Genomic DNA, 21,396 nt, shown 5'->3' on the forward strand with positions numbered 1-21,396 from the left:
ACAACACACACTTTGATATAACTTAGAATTACCAGATTTGTTTCACTCAGGAGCTAAAATCAATATTTAATGTCTAACATTCATCCAAAAAAAAGCCCAATATCAATCAATTTGTGTATTTTGTCACGTTTTTGTCTTTTTCTTACATATATTACATCTGTTTGTCTGCAGCTGTTTGATGCAGAGCTGTGTTGTGTATAGTTGTGTACAATTGGCGACAGTGATTAATTCTTACTCTGTATCACAGTAACATTAACTTCAGGAGGCTTGTGCTGATCATAGTGACACGAGGAGATGGTTATTATAGAGAAATGTCATAAATCACGTTAACCCACAGATAGCAGCTCATTTTCAGAGTGACACGCAAAAAGAATGAAAATGTGCTTTTGACTTTTGGTGATTTGGACGTCGTCTGCGTTGAACTCTTGTGTTTGTTGTGTTTAAAGACTGGCTTTTGAATTGGCCTACATTCTTCAGATTCTGGTACAACATGGAGTAGGCCTTTAAGACCCGATTAGTACAACAGTTGCAGAGTGTGAATTTAGGTACACTACCAAAGCCTGTCTGATCTGGCTTTATGACTTTTCTTTACATTTGTTTTCTTTCTGTTGCTCCATAATATGAGTGGAACACACAGTGTGTCTGCTGATTTTCCATCCAAGCTTGTGAATCGTGAAGAGAATAGGTAAAACGTGGCACCGAAGGTCTAGTGTTTGTTTCTAGTAAAACAATATCTATTAAACAGCATATCAAATAAAATAAACATGACAATAGACAACGTGCTTGAATTTCAAATCATTGTTGGAAATGTTAAGGATAATCTTAATCAGGCGGGTCCAGAACTGACCCACCGGAGGGTCCAATCCGGCCCTCCGGTAATTTCACACTATGATAAGAATCTAATCATAATGTGAAATACTATATTTTTCAGTTCCAGATACCTGTGACTGAATGTTGTGTCCGTTTGTGGATCCACTGTAAATGGTCAATTAATATTCTTCTTAGGAAATGTCAGGTTGTTCATAATGAGTTTTGTACAACAAAGGAAAAAATTGGGAGTTCTTTTTGTTTATTGGTTATTATGCTGTTATTTTACTGATCGGCGGACTAGAGATCAAATTTCGCTGTATGTAAGTGAGTTTGACACCCCTAATCTAAATGGAAGTCCAGTCTTAAGTTATTTTAATATAACTAATATAGTTCTTTCATCAGGATACTGGCGCTTATATTTCCCCCCCTTCAAGCACTGCGTGCGTAGGCTATGCCGAGCTGCCCTACAACTTCGGCTTTTGTTGCTCACCGTAGAAACAATCGTATCAGTGTCGGCTAACTACAGTTTATTTGGCACGAGTTGAAAAATGCTCCGGCCTCCAAATTTGCCCCACTTGGCAAACCTGTGCACAACCAACAAAAGGTGCGACAGAAAGGAAAATGCTACAGTTATGAAATGGCACTTTGAAGAGAAGACTGTGGATTTTCTTTTCATCTCAAACCTCTGTGATCTTGCCCTCTTGCCACTCTCTGCACTGCTGTACTGTAGATGTATGAAACTTTCATGTACTGGATCTGAGGGCTTTTTATATACGAGTGATAATGGGCTTTTATGGGCACGAGCAGCATGGATTCACAGCATAACAGTAACAGGCATTGAGATATTATTTTATTATTTCTGTGTCATGTGGGCACAACACTGTAATCTATTGTGTCCAGTGATTACTGTATGTGCTTTTTCTACAGCATTTGTTGTTCTCAAGTTAGTGACTCATTTAATTTCTGGTAGCCCCTGTCGATGGTCGAAAGGCTCTTCTAGTTTTGTGTTGTGTATGTAGTTAAGGAGCCGAGTCTGCTTCCAGCACATGTTGCCTAGGATCTGTAGCCATGCACTCCTGAGCAAAATGTGTTATTACACAATCGAGAATGTAGCCGCCCCCACGTTCCTTTTAATAAGCTGTTTCCCAAAAACTGGACCTGTTTATGAAATGGCGAGGTGTTAACGGGGCATTCACGCTGCATAATTATATATTATGTTACCCTCACAGCTCGTGTGAAGCACAAAAAAAGATTTGAAGACCATGAATTTTTAGTGTGAGTTTTCAGTTTTAACAAGTACCAAATAAGCGTATGTGAGTGAAATGCATTTAAAGTTAATTTAGCACTTTTTTAATCAACACTGAGAACATCAAAAACAAATTGCAAATCGTTTTAATCATTCAAAAATATTGTATTTTATCTGTTTGAAAATACACTTTTGGTTTGTGCTCCTTCACTTGGTCTTTGCGTCGTGGGTTTTTGTTTGCGATTCTTACCATGGGCGGGCCTTAAGAAGCTGCCTACTGATTGGCTACTGAGTTTTGGAGAGACAGCTCAGTGGACCGGAAGTAGCCACAGGCTTGGAGTCGCTGTCCGCCTGAAACTCCGACAAAATAATTGTCAGATGACGACTGGGGAAAACTTGGGGAACGAGTCGGAGCAAACAAAATTCCGATCATTGCAAACAAGAAGTGTATTTTCAAACAAATAAAATACAATATATTTGAATGCTTGCGTCTTAAAAAGTGTTTACACAAATCTAATTCCTTATCATGTCCTTATGTTGAGATGAGGTCAATGTACCCATTTGACTTATTTATATACAGTCTCTAAGAACAAAGGCATACCTTTGTTACTAAGAGGTGGTAGTACAGGAGACGCACTTAGTAATGATGAATCCTCAAGAGTTTGTCACAGAGAAGGATATTCCTGCTCTGATATAATTTTCCTTTCACTGTGAGGGAACACTCCTTTCACTGTCTGTGCTGTGACTGCCTTTATATGCAGAGAGAGATCAAAGCTACACTGAGAGGCCGTCCACACAAAAAAAGTTTTTTTATCATATTGGCATTTTGTCCTCCAAACGATTTACATATCTATACATGTATAGATCATAACCAAACGGCAGGATTGTCTGGAAATAAATACATAGGCTATGCTCAGGTATGGAAACAAATATGTTTTGAGACACTTTTTTCTAAATTCACCTTACTGTCTATTTGGCTGATCGTTCTCGGTGGAGGCTACAAGCAAACGGCAGCGTTTATAATCCCTTCTGATCACTTTTTTTTGGCAAACTATTTGAGTATTTTCCTCTTCTTTAGTACTATTTAGGTGGATGGATGGATTGTGTTTGCAAAAAGCTGCCACTTTATTGGTAGTTTAAGGGGCCCTGAAAACAATCATGTCATAGTCCCGCCTCTGTCTCGCGCTGGCATTCACTGTCCTTATCCTCGTGGTCCTTGTTGTCATCTTCGTCTTGTGTTTGGAGATTTTTTGGACATGGTTTGATCTGTTGTTCTCTGTTTCTGTGATTGTAATGTATCCTCGTGGATCGATCGGTGCAGAGCCAGAAGAAGCAGAATGACAGTATGTGATCTATACTTCCCTTTCATCTGAGTGGATTTGTCTGAGATGCAAGCTAGAAATCACGCATAGTCCTTGATTTCATGTGGCAGGGATCACAGGTATCTTGGGTGATACACTGCCTGGCCAACAAAAATTGTCACCACCTATTTACAGTAGTCGTTTATTGTTGGTAGTCTTGGCAGTTGGTCAGGTCTAGGTTCAGCAACATCATGTGCCCAAAGAATGAGGTCAGCTGACTACCTGAATATACTGAATGACCAGATTATTCCATCAATGGATTTTTGTTTCCCTGATGGCACGGGCATATTCCAAGACGACAATGCCAGGATTCATTGGGCTCAAATTGTGAAAGAGTGGTTCAGGGAGCATGAGACATAATTTTCACCACCTTCCAGTCCAGACCTTAACCCCGTTAAGAATCTTTGGGATGTGCTGGAGAAGGCTTTGTGCAGTGGTCTGACTCTCCCATCATCAATACAAGATCTTGGTGAAAAATGAATGCAACAGTGGACAGAAATAAATCTTGTGACATTGCAGAAGCTTATCGAAAACACTGCCACAGACAAATGAGTGCCGTAATCAAAGCTAAAGGCTATTAGAGTAGAGTGTATCAGCATGAGTAAGTCATGTAAGTAGTGGAATCATATGAACCTGTGTATTTTGCAAAAAGAAAGGGCCCAGAAACAAACCTAGTGGCCTCCCAGTGGGGAGTTAATGAGATAAATCACTGAGATAGGATTCAAACCAAAAACGTCACTTAAGACGGTCATATTGGAGAATACCATTAGCAAACACTTGTGTGAGGTGAAGTAGTTCATTGCATCAAAGTCTGCTGATAAGTCCAGCGAGATAAGAACTCACGACTGAGCTTTAGTTCTTGCAGCCCTAATGGTCGATCCCATCTGTCTAAAGCAAATGCAACAAGTTATATTATAAGCCATGTTCTTTGTGTCTGTGGTGAGGAGGAAGTGTCTTCGATATGTTTATTTTCACTGCAGTTATGTCTTTAAGATATTATCGTGGTCATTTGGGCGTTCTGCATTATGTCATTCCGATGAAATGAAGGGAAATTGCAGCCATTAGTGTCGCTGTATGACAATTATATGGAGAAAAATGATGATGTGCTGATTATGATGTCTCATTAGCAGAGGTATCTGCTAATTTGTGAGGATCCATCTGGGGGGGTTCACGCTGAAAATTGGGCCCATTTTTCACACAGTAAGTGTGGCAGTGGTGAAGTTATTGAGCTCCAGAGGTAGAGTACACAACGAGACACGAAGGGAGCGAGGGTTTTTCTTTATGAATGCTATAAACATTGATTAACTAGTAGCTCTTGGACATCCTTCTAGTCTCTGATGCACACTAAAGCTGCCCGTGGCTGTTGTTTAACACGTACAGTGTGAATGGTTGGCTGTTTAGCACATTAAATCCTTCCCTCTTTAAGTTTACTCTGCATGTGCTCTTACAGTACTTGTATGTATGGGACTGTATGTAGTTTATGTTCCACACGGACTTGAGCAAAAAAAAAGCTGAAAAAAATAGGGCCCATTCAGCCTGTTCCTCACAGAGGGACAGAAAGCCCTCCAGCTTGGTCAGCCTGGTAACCAGGCTCTGTGCAGCACACTCGGAGAGGCAGAGCCACTTGCTTGTGCAGCAAGTCCCATCCCCCTCCTCCCACATTCCCCTCTCTCCTTCTTCTCTCCATATTGTCCTGTTGCCCATTTCCCTCGGTGTTATAAATTACAAACGACACAAACCTCCAGGCCTAATGCCCTGCCGTGGACGTCTTCCAAGCTGCACTTTTTGGAGAGCCAAGAGGCTGGCTTCATTGATAACACCGGGCACACTGTCCGTCTCTCCATTTACTGGCAGGAGGAAAAGCCCAAGACGGGCCCTTCACAGGCCCGAAAGACACCAGTGCTTTTTTACAATCAGCTGATGGCGCTTGCTTTTTGGGAGTCTTCAGCGGCCGCGTTTCATTTCAGCTGACCATGTAAAACACATTAATAATGATGAATAAAACGACCAACCTTACACTCGTGCTTAAAGGATGCCTTAGGATTTAAATATTAAACAAGTCAATGGATTTTAAATGCCCGTGGGAAACTAATGAAGGTCATTTTTGGGCACATTTTGGAATATTCTCACACCACCATTTTGATTTCTGCTAAATTTGGCCCCAGCCACACGTAAGCATTTATTAGCAAAAGCTAATGGTCCGTGAAGTGTCATTTTCAAAAGTGCATGTGATCATTTCATGCCCCACAGTGCCAAAGTAATGTCAGTGGGGAAATCCATGAAAAATTCACCCCACTTGGCACCAAGAAGACTTGCAGTAAAAATACCCGGATAGGGCTGCAACTCGTTTAATCTGTGGATTATTTTCTCAATTGATCGATTAGTTGTTTGGTCCATAAAATGTTGATCAGTGTTCCTCAAACTTTGCTCAAAGGAGCAAAGAAAACAGAAAATATTCACATTTAAGAAGCTGAAAAATCCGACAAATTGTTTTAATTATTTAACAAGCACCCAAACCGATTAATTAATTCATTTAGTAAGTGATTAATAATCGAGTAATTGTTTCAGCCCTATACCCTATATCAGAACTTTCAGTTCATTGTTAGCATTTTTTTACAGAGTGAAAGAGCAAAGAAATCCATTAACCAACGATAGTAAATCACCACTTAGTTCCACTTATCACACTTTAAGTACAGCCTGTTAAAAATAGATCAAAATCAAACATTGCTCTTACACGTGACACAGACAAGGCTTGTGTTATGAACATGTAAACAAGGAAAGAAGAAATCTGTCCTTGTGTCAAAATTCACTGGAAACCAGACCAGTGTATTTGTTTGCTTCTAAATGCACAGATGCAATTTAGGTCATCCAGTTCTCATGGTATGTCCACCCCTTTTCTCTTCTTTGGTGTCTCCCAACTAAAAGCAAGGGTTGGGGGGGGGGGGGGCTGCTAGTAGAGCCCCACTATGGGCTGCAGGCCCCTGCCACTGCTCCAGCTGACCCACCAGCCTCCAAGACTTAACCCCATCTGCAGCTGACCCCCAGCTTGAATTGATATTCCTGTCCTGTTTTCTGCCATCACAGATGGTGATTGGAGACAGGCATCAAAATAGAAAAAAAATATCCTTTGGGGAAATCAAAATGTGACTTTATGAGTAATGGTACAAAGTCTCTTGTAAAAAAAATTAGGGCTGGACAATAACTTTGCTTATTAAGGTCCTGTCCACACGAAAAGGTAAAAAAATCCACAAAAAAACACAAAAAAGTGTTGCAAAAGCATGCCAGGTCAACAGGTGGCGATATAACATAACCCGAAAAGCCTTGTTGGCCAATCAGAAGACAAAAGACACATCGTGCTATCTGTTTGACTGAAGAAAACGTCTGTGAAACATCAGTGCAGGATTTCTCTATTTATTCACAACATAGACAACAGAGTGCATAAAGTCTATGTATTGAACATGGATGGGGCATCTTTTAACATAGCTTTCTCCTCCATTATCCAACTGTAAACTCCCTCTTCTTTAGTCAGGTAACTTCTGACCAAGTTTCCCAAGTCGTGACGCTTTTTTAGTACCTGCTCTGGTGAGGTTCCAAGCGAGCTGCACTGATACTATGCGTGACGTCGTCAGACTGCCGGCCACTGATTGGTCAGAGTGCCGGCCACTGATTGGTCAGAGTGCCGTCACAGGAAGAGAGGTCCGACACAAGAATCAATGCCGAACTGTAGATCATTTAAAAAGACTTGAAAACTTGCGTTCATCTCCAAGCAAGGAAATGTCTAAAATCTCAATATTTAACAGAGGAGTCTGGTGTATTTCAGAATCTGGACTCCGCCCACGTTGAGGAGGTACTATATTAAAATGGAAAACCAACCAAAAGCGCGTAGAGTCGAGCGGAGGCGAGGCGCGCCGGGACCATGTAAACTTCTCAACTTAGGGTTCAAAAAAACGCTGCGGTAGTACGGACTGCAGGTGTACAGGTGATTATGTTTTTAAATGGAATCACTATCCATGCGTACTGTCAAAAACAAAACAACGCAGCACAGTTTTGCAGGTTTCACATTCTCAAAGCCTATTGTACAAAGCACAGCAGCTTTCTTTTTTTTTAACAGAGTACTTAGCTCATTCTAGCTTTAAGGATTTCAGAGCAGCTAATTGTTTTTATCGAGGCATTAATTATGAGTTTTAAAGCTCTGATTACTCTGTGTGTTTTCAGGTGTTAAACGAGCTTCCTGCTTTTGTGGCTAGTGCGTCGATGACTTTGTGAGGGAGCTGTTCATGTTGATTTTGTTGACATTGCCTACATTCCTCCTGAGGTTTGTTGGTACAAATCATGTTACCAAACCTAATTTTCAGACATTTAATAATATGGGCTTGTAAGGGGGAAATGCAGTGCTCATACTGTATATCCTCGCTTCAAAAATGATGAACGATGAAGTGCTTACTGCACGGAAACAAAACAAAATCTGCAGGTAACTGACTCTCATAGGATTTTTATTCAGCTTATATACAAATGCAACGAGAATTTCACTTTTCTCCATGTAGACGTCTTTGTTATAGTGAATTATTAACTTCATTGTTTTATCGTTGGCTGTGACTGGATCCACATGAAACCTTAGCTTAAGTTGCATGAACAGCAGTTAGAACGTGTTCACCTTTCACAATGTATTAGCGATTTAAAGTGAATAGTTATGTGACACATGGGACAGAGCTGCACAGAGACGTGGAGCTGTGCACGACCTGTTGCTCTTACGTGTTGTTGGATGGAAAGATTTCTGATTGTTCCACCTTCTTAAATGTGAATATTTACTTTGTTTCTTTGCTCCATATAACAATGAAATCATTAAAAGTGAATCATTCGAGAACCTCATTATTTCCAGGTTTGACAAACACTGATCAACATTTTTTTTAACGTTTTCTGATATTTTATGGACCAAAAGATTACGACAGATTAATCGATTTTAAAAATAATCGTTAGTTGCAGCTCTAACCTCAACCCTCCTCCTTTGGAAATTCAAAAAGAGCACTTGAATGCTCTGCTCGCGGTCAAGTGTGGGTTTGTACGAGGAAGGTCAGCTGTCAGAATCAGCCGCCCACTCTCCATATTATTCAGAATGTTTGTATGATGTAGAGTACAAATGCTTTTCATCCATGGTTTACACTTTTGGTAATGCGGTAATCCGTCCTCATGAATTACACCTGCTAATTCCTCATAGGTGTGAGATCAGAGAGGGAAAAGACAGATTTCATCTACATGGAAACTAGTATATCTTTCATTTTCATAGACTATATAAATATATAAGTATATGTGTACTATATTATAATATTTGACTAATTGTGTTGCTTAATTTATAGCATATTTTCTTGCTTTTTTTTATATTCCTTTCACTTCACGTCCACCTGACCCTCTTCACTTGTGCTGCTGTGACAAGTGAATTATTTACCCAGTGTGGGATCAATAAAGTCAAATCTAATCTAATCTCTCCCTAACAATAATTAATAAAGCCACCAAGCTCGTTAAAATAGTGTTTTCCCGACGTTTTGTTTGTGTACTGGCTTTTTGAAGATGGTAATGATTGCTTTTTTGTCATTTTCAGTACGTAAAAAGACGTATGTTTCTTGAATGAATCAAAACCTTATTTTATTAACATGTTATTTATTGAATAAGTCTTGAATAAAAAGGCAGGGTTACATTCAGCAGATTTGCTTTGAAGAAAAATCTCCTGTGTCCCTGTGCTGACCCAGTCTCTGGGAATAAGTACATTAAAATAGGCAATAAGAAAAGGGCTGTTTCACCCATTTTTGAGTGTATAGACGTGTATAACTATGGACGTAAAATCCGTACGATGCTGCTATGTTTGTTGAATTCACATTCTAATACAGAGCTGGATTTAATTTGACCAGTTTTTCAGATCTTTTACTCTTTACTAAAATGTGTTGTAATTGAGAGAAACACAGTGAAGAGTGACTTTGACGTCGACTTTTTTTTGTCAGTTTTATTTCTTTCCTTCAATCCCAACTTCCTATGTTGTTGTGGGCATGAGCCATCTATCTCAGATCCACTGTCCACTGATCAATAAGACATTTATCCCTGGTAATTAGTAAATGGGTGAAGTGGCCCTTTAAGTTCAACAGAATACGGAAGAAGACAGAATAGTGGCATTAGTGTATTAGAATCTCTCTGAAATGATCATGTCACATCACTGTATTGATATTTAATGACTCCAACATATTGTTATTTCAATGTTTCCTCTTGTAAATAAGCAGAGGATCAAGTGCATTTCCTAACATATTACATTTCTGCTATAACTAATTGATGGGATAGTTCCCTGTTAGAGGATTGTAGTAGCACACACATACTTTAAAGTGACAATTATTAGATGTGATGTGCAAACACCAGGCACTTCATCCCAAGTGCCAACAAACTGCAGTTTCTGTTTTCTGACTTTCTGTTCTTGGTGTCACTGTTGCTTCAGGTTTTACACAGAGAAATTTACAGAACATTGGAACTCTTTATATTACCAATACCAATTACATTAGGGGCAAAATGGGACAAGATAAAGACGGCGGGCTTCTCAGTCACATGTGTTGCTAGTATTAGATATTATCTACTGTATTGTGACCAGGTCCATTGGTTCTATGAGTTTTCATGTATGAAAACACTACAGAAATGTAGAAGTTGAAACAAACACAATGATTATGTTTTTGTTATTTGAAACACCCCCAGTTCTTGTCATTGTTATACAGTATGATGTGCTCACCATTCAGCAGTTGCAACACTCTCATAACAGAGCAGCACCTGACCACAGGCCCATTCATTTATCCCCTCTGGTTTCCCATTGATGCCTCTCCTTATGACTGAGGCCCAGAGGAATCTCCACCCAGGGGACCTTTCAAAAACAAGCGCAGCCAGCTACGACAGCAAGCTGCTTCTCTGAATGAACAACAATGCCATTCCAGCAGTGTGAGTGTGTGTAGCTGTACTGTATGTCTCTGTGTGTGTAGTGAAACACCACTGGCTAGTAGCAGCAGAGTGATCTTGTGACCAAGGCCTCTTAATGATGGTTAGAAACTGTGAGCAGACTTAACGTCTCTGTGTTATCTTGATTAGTCCATATCATGCTCGCTGTATTGTTTGACTCAAAAGCCATTCAGGGTGAAGTGACCGAAAGCATCAGTGAGTGAACACAAACACCAGAGTGGTTGATGGAGTTTCTTTTCACAAAGAAATTAATCTGCTTTAGTCTGCATCTACTCTAATCTGCTAATCTAATCCACTCTGCCAAGAACTAAAATAAAGTGTTTTTAAGTTTAGTGAGTAGATAAGAAAAGTTTATTAGAATAACAACTTGAAGGTATCAATACTGGGCGACGGTAGGTCAGTGGTAGAGCAACCTTTCTTAAAGGTGCAATTCTGACTTGGGAGTCTACATGCCAATGTATCCTTGGGCAAGGCATTTAATCCCACATTGCTCCTGACAGCTGTGCCGGCAGTATGTATTTGGACCAATACACCAAAAGGGACTGTAATGGCGCATTCAAATGGTGTGTTTCCATCGAGTGGTTTGGTACTAGGCCCACACGGTTGGTGTTGTGGTTAGCACTCTTGCCTTTGCAGCAAGAACACCCGGGTTCAAGTGCCTTTCTGCATGGAGTATTCATGTTCTCTCTGGATTCTCTGGTTTACTCCCACAGTCCAAAAAAATGCAATATGGTATAGGGTCAATTGGACACTCTTAATTGACTCAAGGTGTGTGAGTGGGTGGTTGTTTGTCTCTCTATATGTGGCCCTGTGATGGACTGGTCATCATTGCACCCCCCGCGATCCTGATAGTTTGGTACGACACATATTTTTTCTTTTCCATTAGAAATAGTACCAAAATAACCGGCCCCAACCATTCCTTTTTTTAGTATCCTTCCCTTATGGGTGCCAGAGTAATGGTATAGTATGGGGGAAGCTAGACCCATGACGGTCAGCTGATTGGGTGATAGCATCACTTCCTTGTGACCGGTGTTTCTTTAGCGCCCACATACTCATACAAAGCTTGACGTCTTGTTGAGACGCACAGCCACAAACCAAGCAGGAAAAAGAAATGTCCTCCATTGTTGTCCGTTGATGTCGTTGTCAGCGCACTGGTACGACACCATGCTATGTATCTCACTGACACAGCTATCGGGCACAGCGCACACTACGCCTACCAAATAAAGATACTGTTCTCAAAACACAAGCCTGTATTGTTCTGAACTGTACCGTACTGTACCGTGATGGAACTACGACTTAATATATATGTATAAAGTACTTTAATATAGAGTTGGTCGCCCGTTTGTCCATTGTCTTATGTGTCCATTCACTCTGTAGAGCATGCATGAGGTCAGGCGCTGATGTTCTGGCTCACAATCTCTGTTCCAGTTCACCCCAAAGGTGCTCGATGGGGTTGAGGTCAGGTCTCTGTGTGGGTCAGTCAAGTTTTCCCACACCAAACTCAAAGTCAAACCATATCCTTACAGTCCTTGCTTTGTGCACTGGGGCACAGTCATGTTGGAAAAGAAAAGAGTCTTCCTCAAGCTGTTGCCACAGAGTTGGAAGCACAGCATTGTCCAAAATGTCTTGGTCTGCTGAAGCGTTAAGATTGTCCTTCACTGGAGATAAGGGGCCTAGAGCCCAAAGCCTGACTGAAACAGGTGTTGTCTAAATCCTTTAGCCCTTACTGTGTAGATGTGCTGTATGAATGTGTAAGTGAATGGGTGTGAATGGATGAATGGCAAAAACTGTAAAGCTGCTTTGAGTGGTCATCAAGATTAGAAAATCACTATATAAATACAGACGTTTAAAAATGGTGATGGTGGTGGTTTCTGTTGTCACTAAGTGCTTAAAGTTTGTCATTTTGTGTTCACATGAGGTGTGAAATTGTGTGAAAAACACATTGAAGAAGTCAGTTTTTAACCAAGACACTTGTGTTTCTTTCATATCTGTCGTTACTACGCAGCCAAAACATGGGAAGATGCTGAGAAAACTGAAGTTGCTGCAGCTTCACTGAATTAATAAAGTTATTAAACTCAGAAAATGTTTGAAATAAAGGTAATGGGGATACCAGTGCTGCTTTTCCCTCCCTCGATATGTCTGTGGAGCAGAACTGGTGTTCTCTGTCTTTCACTAACTGATTCAGCTTTGTCTGGATGATGGAGATTCAGAGATTATTTCTACAAAGTCCAGTCCATTTTCATCTTGAACGTGAAGTGTATTCCTTCAGAGAAACAGTCGAGTCACAACAGATGCTAGATGTGACAGCGTCACTTTTGCACGTCTCCACTGAAAAAGAATATACTTGTTCTCATAAAACAACAGATACTCTCAGAAGATCACAAAGACATAAAGTAGGCCTACCTGTCCAGTAGAGACAGAGCCACCGTGGCATCACTTTGTAGCCCTTTCCGATGTTCACTCTGGTCCTGGATCGCTCTGCATTAGCCTTCTTCTTGACAGTAGCTTTCCCAAAAATCCTCTTTCGTTGGTGACCATCACCTTTTTATGTTCAGGAATTTTATCTTAAATAATAAAATCAAATCTTGACAATAGCAAATGGAAAAAAATTGCTTTTTTTTTAATGAGATTCGTTTTCAGAGAAGTGCTGACAGAGTCCAAAAAGATTGTCGAAGCATCTTTCACATAAACTCGGAGAAGAGCTGACGCTCACGTAGACCTCATGAAATTTAACAATTAGAAGAGCTGAGTCAATGATTGTGAAAATAAAGCAGGTGAAAAGTAAAAACACTCTTTGCCTAATTTCCAGCTTTAGGAGCATACTGTTCTGTCATGTCAACATCAGCACCACTTAGAGGCTGCACATTTGTGTTCAGTAGTTGTGTCTCTACAGGTTGTTGTCTGGGTTACTGACAGAAGTGTAACCCTTGTGTAGCCACACAGTTAAGAGTCTGCATAGAGCAGCGGCAGCACTTCTTAAAGGTTAAGGCTAATTTGCTCCTGTGTTTATGTCAACACTTGAATGTTTTGTAAGGAATTCCGTTTATCTCTCTTATATATTATACTTGTCGAGGAAGTAGGAACACAGACAGACGGACGCACATTCCACTTATGTCTCCAGATAATATGGGCTGAGATAGAACGATGTGATGTTATTTCAAGTTTATTTAGACCAAATGTTTATTTAAATTAAGGAGATGTAAATAGTCGACATGGTATTAGTATCAGGGTGAAGTTTTTCTCCATGGAAAAATGTGTCAGAATGTCTGGAAAGTTATCTCTATTTTCACTGGAGGTATAAAGTCATCCAGCGGGTTCCCATCACCCCACCGTCGCTCTATATTTGTCAGCGCTCAACTATTTGGAAAAACAGGAGGAGAGCGAGGCAGAGAGGGGGCAATGATGAGTGAACAGAACAGATACTGACTCCTCATACTCCCACCCCAACTCTGTGAGCCTTACGTGTCTATTTATAGGGGGAAAATGTGCTATGGAAAAATATGACAAAGCTGCATTCCATAAATAAGCTGGGAATGGTGGAAAAGAGCACACAGCTTAGTCTCTGATGGCCTGAGTGGTTGTTCTCAGGCTCGGCTTTGGAGCGTCCACTCACCAGAGCAGCAGGACTGGAGTTACCGCTAACCAGGTTTTGATCCAAACGTGGGGTCAATTGTTAATGAAATTTCCTGAAACTTGGTTAAAGAAAAGGCAAATGAGTGCACATCTCCATTTTAACCAACCATAATGCTTGATTGATTGTTATTGGTAATAGGGCTGGGCTCTGAATTTTTATTTTGAGGTTCCGATATTGATTCTTTAAATATTTAGATCAATCTTTACATACATACTATTTCCTGTATCCTCAAAAATGTTCCAAGACTACCACAGTTACTAGAGACTCGATAATCTCGTTTGACCAGAATAATCTCATGTGCCCACAAACTGTAAACTCTGGTGAAGGTGATGCTTTGCTGTCGTGATTATCTGCTCAGTAGGACATTTTTATTTGTGTCTCCTAAAAAAAGCCATCCTGTTGAGTACTATAAAATGTTTGGCACAATTCTAGACTGGATATTTTTAACTGGAACAGTAGGACAGTCAATGTTTGGGTTTAAACGATCACCTACAGCTGTGCTGTAGAGTTGCTTTGTGTACTCCATTTACGTAACTACAGATTTTATGTAAACATTAATAGTTTTAGTGATGTACAAAATCAGAAAATACAAATTGCAGCATTAGTTTTGATAAAATCTCTTTTATTAAAAATCGGTATGGAGACTGAACTGAACATCAAAAATGCGATCATTCGGAGGAAAACATATCCAATAGGTCCTTGCACCACAGTGCTCGGGCCCTAATAACCAAATTAAAAATAAATGAAGCTGCATACCCTAAACTGGTCCAACAGTATTCCTCAGCACTGACGACAGTTCCACTTCACTGCAGACAAACTGCATAATAATGCCTATAGTTCACGATAGCTGTATAACAACATCTAACAATGTAGAATCTGTTATAAAAACACGTGTCTGCTTAATACATGGTGACGTGTCAGGTTGTTTTAAGGGGTGTTCCTTTTTTGTACGGCCCGATTTCAACCACTATCCCATGTAACTCACTTGTAAGGAGCAGGAGGCAAAAACCTTTTGGCCGCAGTGCGACGTCTGTAGTGTGCATCTTCACCGCTATAGTTTTAATGAAGCATTAAAATACATTAGCTGAACAAACCTGTTGTGGTCCCCAACTGTCTCCTCTGTGGGATTAAGCACTTCCTGGTACTTTAGTCATTTGCTGCTTTGTTGTTAAGGGAAACAAAATAATCCTCTCTGTGTGTATGTGTGTGTGTGTGTGTGTGTGTGTGTGTGTACGTACTTGTATGTGTTACCTCTTTAGGACCTTGTTCTGGCATAAACACTGACCTTGCCAGGACTAGTAGTCCTCATGGAGACCATAACCTGGTGCTAATGAAGCAGCACCTGATTTCTGAGGAACTGGTTAAACTTAGGTTTTGGTTAGACTGTCCAAAATAATTGAAATCAGTCCTTAAAAGGATAACGGCGCCAAACCTGTGTGTGTGTCTTCACACTCCAAATGTAAACTGAAACTTTTACAGGGTTAATAACACCACCATTGTTCTCAGAAATGTTTTGGGAATCACACACGGAATCCATTTAATGACTACAGTGTTTCACTTTTTGACCAAGAAAACCTGCTGCTGCTGCTTCAGTGGATGAAATTGAAAGTGAATTGACCCTCAACCCTGATGTGTGCAGTGTGCCTGTGTGCTGGACTACCCAGCATGCATTCAGTCTCAGCCCAGCTAGACAGCCCCAGATGTCAGGCAGCAGTGGTGCCTTATAGGACCCCAGACAACTGGTCTTTGCAAGGGCCCACTGCCAAGTTCCAGGCTGCAGAGGGTCCAGAGGGTCAACCCTAACCCACTCCAGTCCCCCCCCTCTTACAAAATCTACCACCATCTACCAACAGCCGCTAAGGAGCTATGAATAAACAGTCTGTCATTGTTTCGTTCTATATTTATGGGAGACAGAAGCTGCATTTTTTCAGTTGCTTCTGTGGTATTTTTTTTCTTTGTGGGAAACGGGTTAGTTTGCTCTCATCTTGTTGGACGGAGAGATTCAGAGTGGAGCATCAAATGAATGTGAACAGAGAAAAAGTATCCTCACTAGACAATGAAAAGCGTATATTCTTTATGCATAACATATGTTAGTTTTACTATGAGAGAAAATAGACTATTTTCTTCATTAATGTCAGATGTCAATGTTTCCCAATCCTCGAAATCAGATGTCTTCTTTCGTCCACAAACCCAAATGTTTCAGTTTCAATGATTCCTTTGTCAAACCAGAAAATTTACACATTTAAAAAGCTGAAAAATTGTTTTAAAAAATTGATGTCAGTCGTCTCATCAGTAAGTGAAAGTAAGTGATTTTGACCTGTGATGGTGCTGGGTAAACAATCTGATCTCCATTGTGAAAGCATTGATTGTAATTTTCATGCACACACGGGGAGAACATGCAAACTCCATGCAGAAAGACCTTTGTTCCGACCGGGTCGCAAGTCTTCTTGTTGCAGTGCTTACTTAGTGTTTACTGGTCTAATACGATCGAACGAAACGCTCCAAGTGAAATCAGTTCAGATATTTTCAGTTCAGTCTGGAGTGTGTTCCATGCACATGGAGCAGCGAAGCTGAACGCTGTTTTCCCTAATTCCTGTTCTAACACGTGGAAAAGAAAGATGGAGAACTTTGACACTAGAATGAAGAGAATAGTGGGTTTTAGTTATTTGAATAATCGTGTGCAGATATGGAGGAACTAAGCCAAGGAGAGCCTTATAGATTAATAACAGTGTGTATGTCTGCGTACACTCAGAGAAGGCCAAGTGACCAACAAAAAAATATATTGTAAATGAGTCAAAAGAAGAAATATAGAGACTAAAATGAAAACCACGATGAATGTATGATTTGTGTGTATGTCTGTTGCCACCTGTTTCATGGTCTTGGAACATACTTTTCTGTGTCATTTCAATAGCTTCCCATTCACTGTTTTTTAGCTAGTGACCCGTGTGACCTCTGTGTAAGCCCTGAAGTGTCATCATCTCCAATTCCCCTCAGCTGAAGAAGTGATAGTGTTGTCAGTGTGGACAAACATCCTGTTAGTTAAGCTTGTTAAACAAGTGACTTGCAGCTGTTAACGTCTGTGTGTTCAGTGAAGGGCAAATCAGATTGTGTGTTTGATCTCCTTCACCTCTTATCAGCCGGCTTACACAAAGGTCAGAGGTCAGGCCTTGTTTTGTGTCAGAAAGGTGAGGTTCTGATTGTTTGTTCCTTTTCTCATTATACGCAGGGTGAATACAACTAGAGCAGCAGTTTTATCATGCTGGTATATGGTATAGGTTTGATACTGGTCAGAATTACTGGATTGGATATCCAGTAATTCACAGCTGTGTCACAGCTATCATGTGACCAGAAAGTGAGTGAGGGCTGCAAACGTTGTGATATCGGTATCAGTATCAGACACTTAAAAAACACCAACATCATCAACAAGAAATATGCAATTTGTTGAGGCCATGTGCACGGGGACATCATTTTGCCCTGGGTTGCTGCATAGTGTACAGCATTCGCCAACACACTTTTCTTCTTTCAACGCACGTCAAGAGCAACAACACCATTATCAATTTTTGGGGTTTTAGAAATAAAGAAATCTAGAATTCTTCTCTGTGCTATTGTTTTCCCTACGTCGTTCCCTAGTAATCCTTACACTTTGACCTCACTATCACGTTAGATAGTAATAATTCAACGTACTTTAAACTTATTTTAATATATTATCGGACAAGGAAATTATCCACCAAAAAAACAACAAACTACTGTATTTACATGCTGTGTGTTCCACCCCTTGTCAGTAGGGGGTGCTGCAGCACCCTCAGCACCCCACTTCCCGCGCCCCTGGTTGAGGTCGTGTCAGAGAAGTTTTAAGGTTATGGCCTTTTGATAGTCAGTATAACAAGCAGAGGCCTTTTATTATAATGATTATTCAAAGTTTGTAAAGGTATTTTGCTGTTGACCAGTGAAAGTGTGAGTAACTTAACAACATGCTAGTAAGTTAGCCCTAGTTTGTAGAGTGTTTAAACCTTTAAATGTTGTGAGTATGTAGTATAGTGTGTATATTTTCCTTCAAAAATAGTTAAAAATGAATGTATTTGCTTCCGAACTGCAAGTTAGTAATAATAATACTGATAATAATGTGTAGGTGTAGCTATAGCTAACAGCGTGCTAGCTGGGAAACAGCTTGCCATTTTGTGTCACTTTGTTTTGTTTACTACACACAACAAGTTGCGACCTATTTTTTTGATGTGCTGTCACCTGTGAATGGAGCCAGACTAGCTGTTTACCCATTTCCCTGCCTGGAGCTTACAAGCGTCTGAAGGTAAAATCTTTACTATGCAGACATGAGAGCAGTGTGAATGTTATCAAGACTATAAGTGGCTTCCCAAAACATGTCACACTGCTGAGTGGATTTGACCTTAATATGTTTTCACAGATTTTCATCTCATTATGATGAAGATAAGATAAGGCATGACATTAGGTCACACACTCATCGCCTACAAACCTACATTCAGAAGCTGTGTTTATAAACTCCATGTGAGTGGAGTGAATGCCATTAAAGAGAAAGAAGTGAACATAGATCTGTGCTCGGCTGGCCACTCCATTTGCCATTCCCTCCCCAGGCAGTTTAGAGTAATTGCTTGCTCAAGGACCTCAGAGGCCTGATTGCTTTAACCCACTGAGGCTCAGTTTGTGTTTGTCCTAGTTAAACACAGCCCAACAGAGGTAAAGCAATATGCTGAAGATGTCACTTACTTCTTAATAGAAATAGTTTGACTCTGCTGTTGTGGGACACTTTGAGAACAGGACTTGAATAATGTGCAGACAATGTGCAGACTCTTTGTGGTAGTGGATTTCTCTGTTGTGTTTACATTATTAATACCTCTCTTTGGGGATCCAGCCTGTTAGTAGTAACCTGAGTGTATTTGTTGAAAGCATCATGTCTGCATCTAACACTTTCTCACGTTCAGACTCTGAGGCTCTATACACTGTTGTTATAGTGCTGTGAGGAGGCAGTGAGCTGCAGTGCTATAAAACACTCTTGGTGTGTGTGTGCAGCCTGTGCTTCCCTGCACCAAAGCAGCTAACGTTAGCTGAAACAGCATCCATGCACCGGGATGCACAGTGATGTACCTGTGATTCCAAAATAACCACACACACACACACAACACACGCGCACACTCTGACACAGGAACACACAAGCCCGCTGATGTCCTCCATTATTTACACCCTGGTGTACCTGCATGCAAACGGCCCATTCCAAGACAATCTGATCACACAGCGGAGGCTTCGCCCAGTTTGTTCCTCCGCTTGGTGAGAATATCGCCGGGGCGGAATGGAAACTTCATTTTGCAGGGGCTAATATTAGCCTGGGCCTCTGGAAAATTCCTTTTAAATGATCACAAGCTGAGAAAAGGCAAAGAATTTGTTTAGTGTTTTGCCTGACAGTATTCTCTGCATACACAGCAGTTTGTTTCCTTTTTTCAGATTGTGCAGCACACAGGAGGGTCCTGGGAACACAGATGTGGAGGGAGGGCCCATATGATGAAATTTAGGACTGTCTGACTGTCATGCTGACTGTCTGCCCATAGCTGTGTGTTTCTGGTGGCTCTGTTAATATTTGGACCACTAGTGCTCACTGAGGAGATCACTTACTCTGTGTCCCACTGTAGCCTCAGTGTCATCACAGTTTTATGTTTTACTTTTCATATAAAATAACATGTTAAATAATTATCTGTGATACATGTCAGAAAACAGAGCAAGCAGCCATGTGTGTCCCTGCCTGTGTGTTCCCCTGTAAACCCATCACTGCCTGCCCTATCTTTAACTCTCTTTATTACTATATGACCCCGTCTTTATAACCTGTGTTTGTCTATCTGTGTGTGTATGTTTTTGTAGGAAAATCTCACCTGGCCATAGTTCAGCGGGTGAACAATGAGGGGGAAGGAGACCCTTTCTATGAGGTCCTGGGTATCGTCACCCTGGAGGACGTAATTGAGGAAATCATCAAGTCGGAGATCCTGGATGAGACTGACCTATATAGTAGGTCCCACTCTCTATGCTCATACTTTTAAGGCTTTCTTTGAAGGATGGCTACGTGAGTGACACTTTTTTGATCACTTAACAAAAGGCTCACCTAATAAAATCAACTTCTGCTCAAGTGTACACTATCTCTGGCTAGAAAGTCCCTGCACAAAAGTCCAAAAAACATCACCACACCCAGGATATGTTGATCAACCTCTTCTTCCATCGGCTCGTTCAAATGTGTTACTCTGTGACTTTGGTGTTCACATCCGTCGTTCACATTTATCTAAGTAGAACAATCTTACTAAAGAAGGCAGCAGTAGACCAGCTGCCTCTGCGATTCCATGAGCTAAAAATGCTGAATTTCTCTATGGACTTTGGTGTGGCAGAGTGAACGTTACACAAACTTCACTTTACAGCAAGTAAAGGCAGTCTAACAGTGAGATTAAGTGACCAACATGCTTAAGATATCGTAGATATCGCAGCCATGAGCCTTTTGTTAAAGGGTTAAAATCAGATGTTTCTTTGTGTCGCTGCTGGCAGCCGTGTCATCAGTAAGAGTGAGTATCTGGCTCTGGTTGAGTACACAGAAACCTGGGTGCACGAGAAGTCAGTGTTCGTAATGTGTCAGTATCTGATACAACTACATTTCAAAAAACATCAACTATCCCCTTAAGACTTTAAGTCATCACTATGAGGCGGATAATACATGTTGCAGAACTATTGTGAACTCATTGGCATTTTCAAATAACCGTTAGTGCATATGTCACATTATTTTCACTGTTCTGATAAGCTGCTGCTGTTTTATGGTGTTAGGGGTGTAAGAGTAGATTGTTGCACAGTAAAACATGATACGAAAGTGTAATAAAGGCAAAGGGGAGCTGCTAATAATTACAGAATCTACGAGTTGTGAAAAACTTTGTTTGTTTATGTGTGCTTACACTAAATGTAAATTGAAAAGTGTAGCTCATCGTGCTCTAACATCAGCCATGTCTAAAGGGAAAGGGGGCTTCAGCTCATTATATTGCCTCCGCAGCCTCCAACGATATGGTTTTGGTTCAGTCTCACCGCTCTCATCAACCTCATTTGCAGCCTCAGCGTTCAGGATGTAAACCACACTCTCAGCACCAAACACCACACAGAAAAAGAAGCGGAGGGTTTAGCAGCCAAAGATACAGATGTTTCACTCAAGATGGGAGTTGGCGTTAAAACAAAACAAGGAGAGAGAAAAGATCCAAATACACATCTTTCAACTGTTTGATGCCACACTGTAAAATTGCAGTCAATAATTTGATGGGGTTTTTTTGCCAATATTTGTTAAAACATTCGCCTTCTTAACAAAATGGTCTCGGCTT

At 40.7% G+C, this 21,396-nt stretch overlaps 1 protein-coding gene across 1 annotated transcript in view; it reads left to right on the forward strand.

The window, feature by feature from the left end:
- The window catches only part of cnnm2b (cyclin and CBS domain divalent metal cation transport mediator 2b), a 44,024-nt gene that overhangs the window by 9,552 nt on the left and 13,076 nt on the right, over positions 1-21,396 (forward strand). The window contains exon 2 of the mRNA XM_058641474.1: positions 19,916-20,059. Within this exon, the coding sequence (XP_058497457.1) occupies positions 19,916-20,059 (144 nt within the window). The remainder of the gene's footprint in view (positions 1-19,915; positions 20,060-21,396) is intronic.

The sequence above is a fragment of the Solea solea genome, chromosome 10, assembly GCF_958295425.1.
Source record: "Solea solea chromosome 10, fSolSol10.1, whole genome shotgun sequence".
Classification (NCBI taxonomy): domain Eukaryota; kingdom Metazoa; phylum Chordata; class Actinopteri; order Pleuronectiformes; family Soleidae; genus Solea; species Solea solea.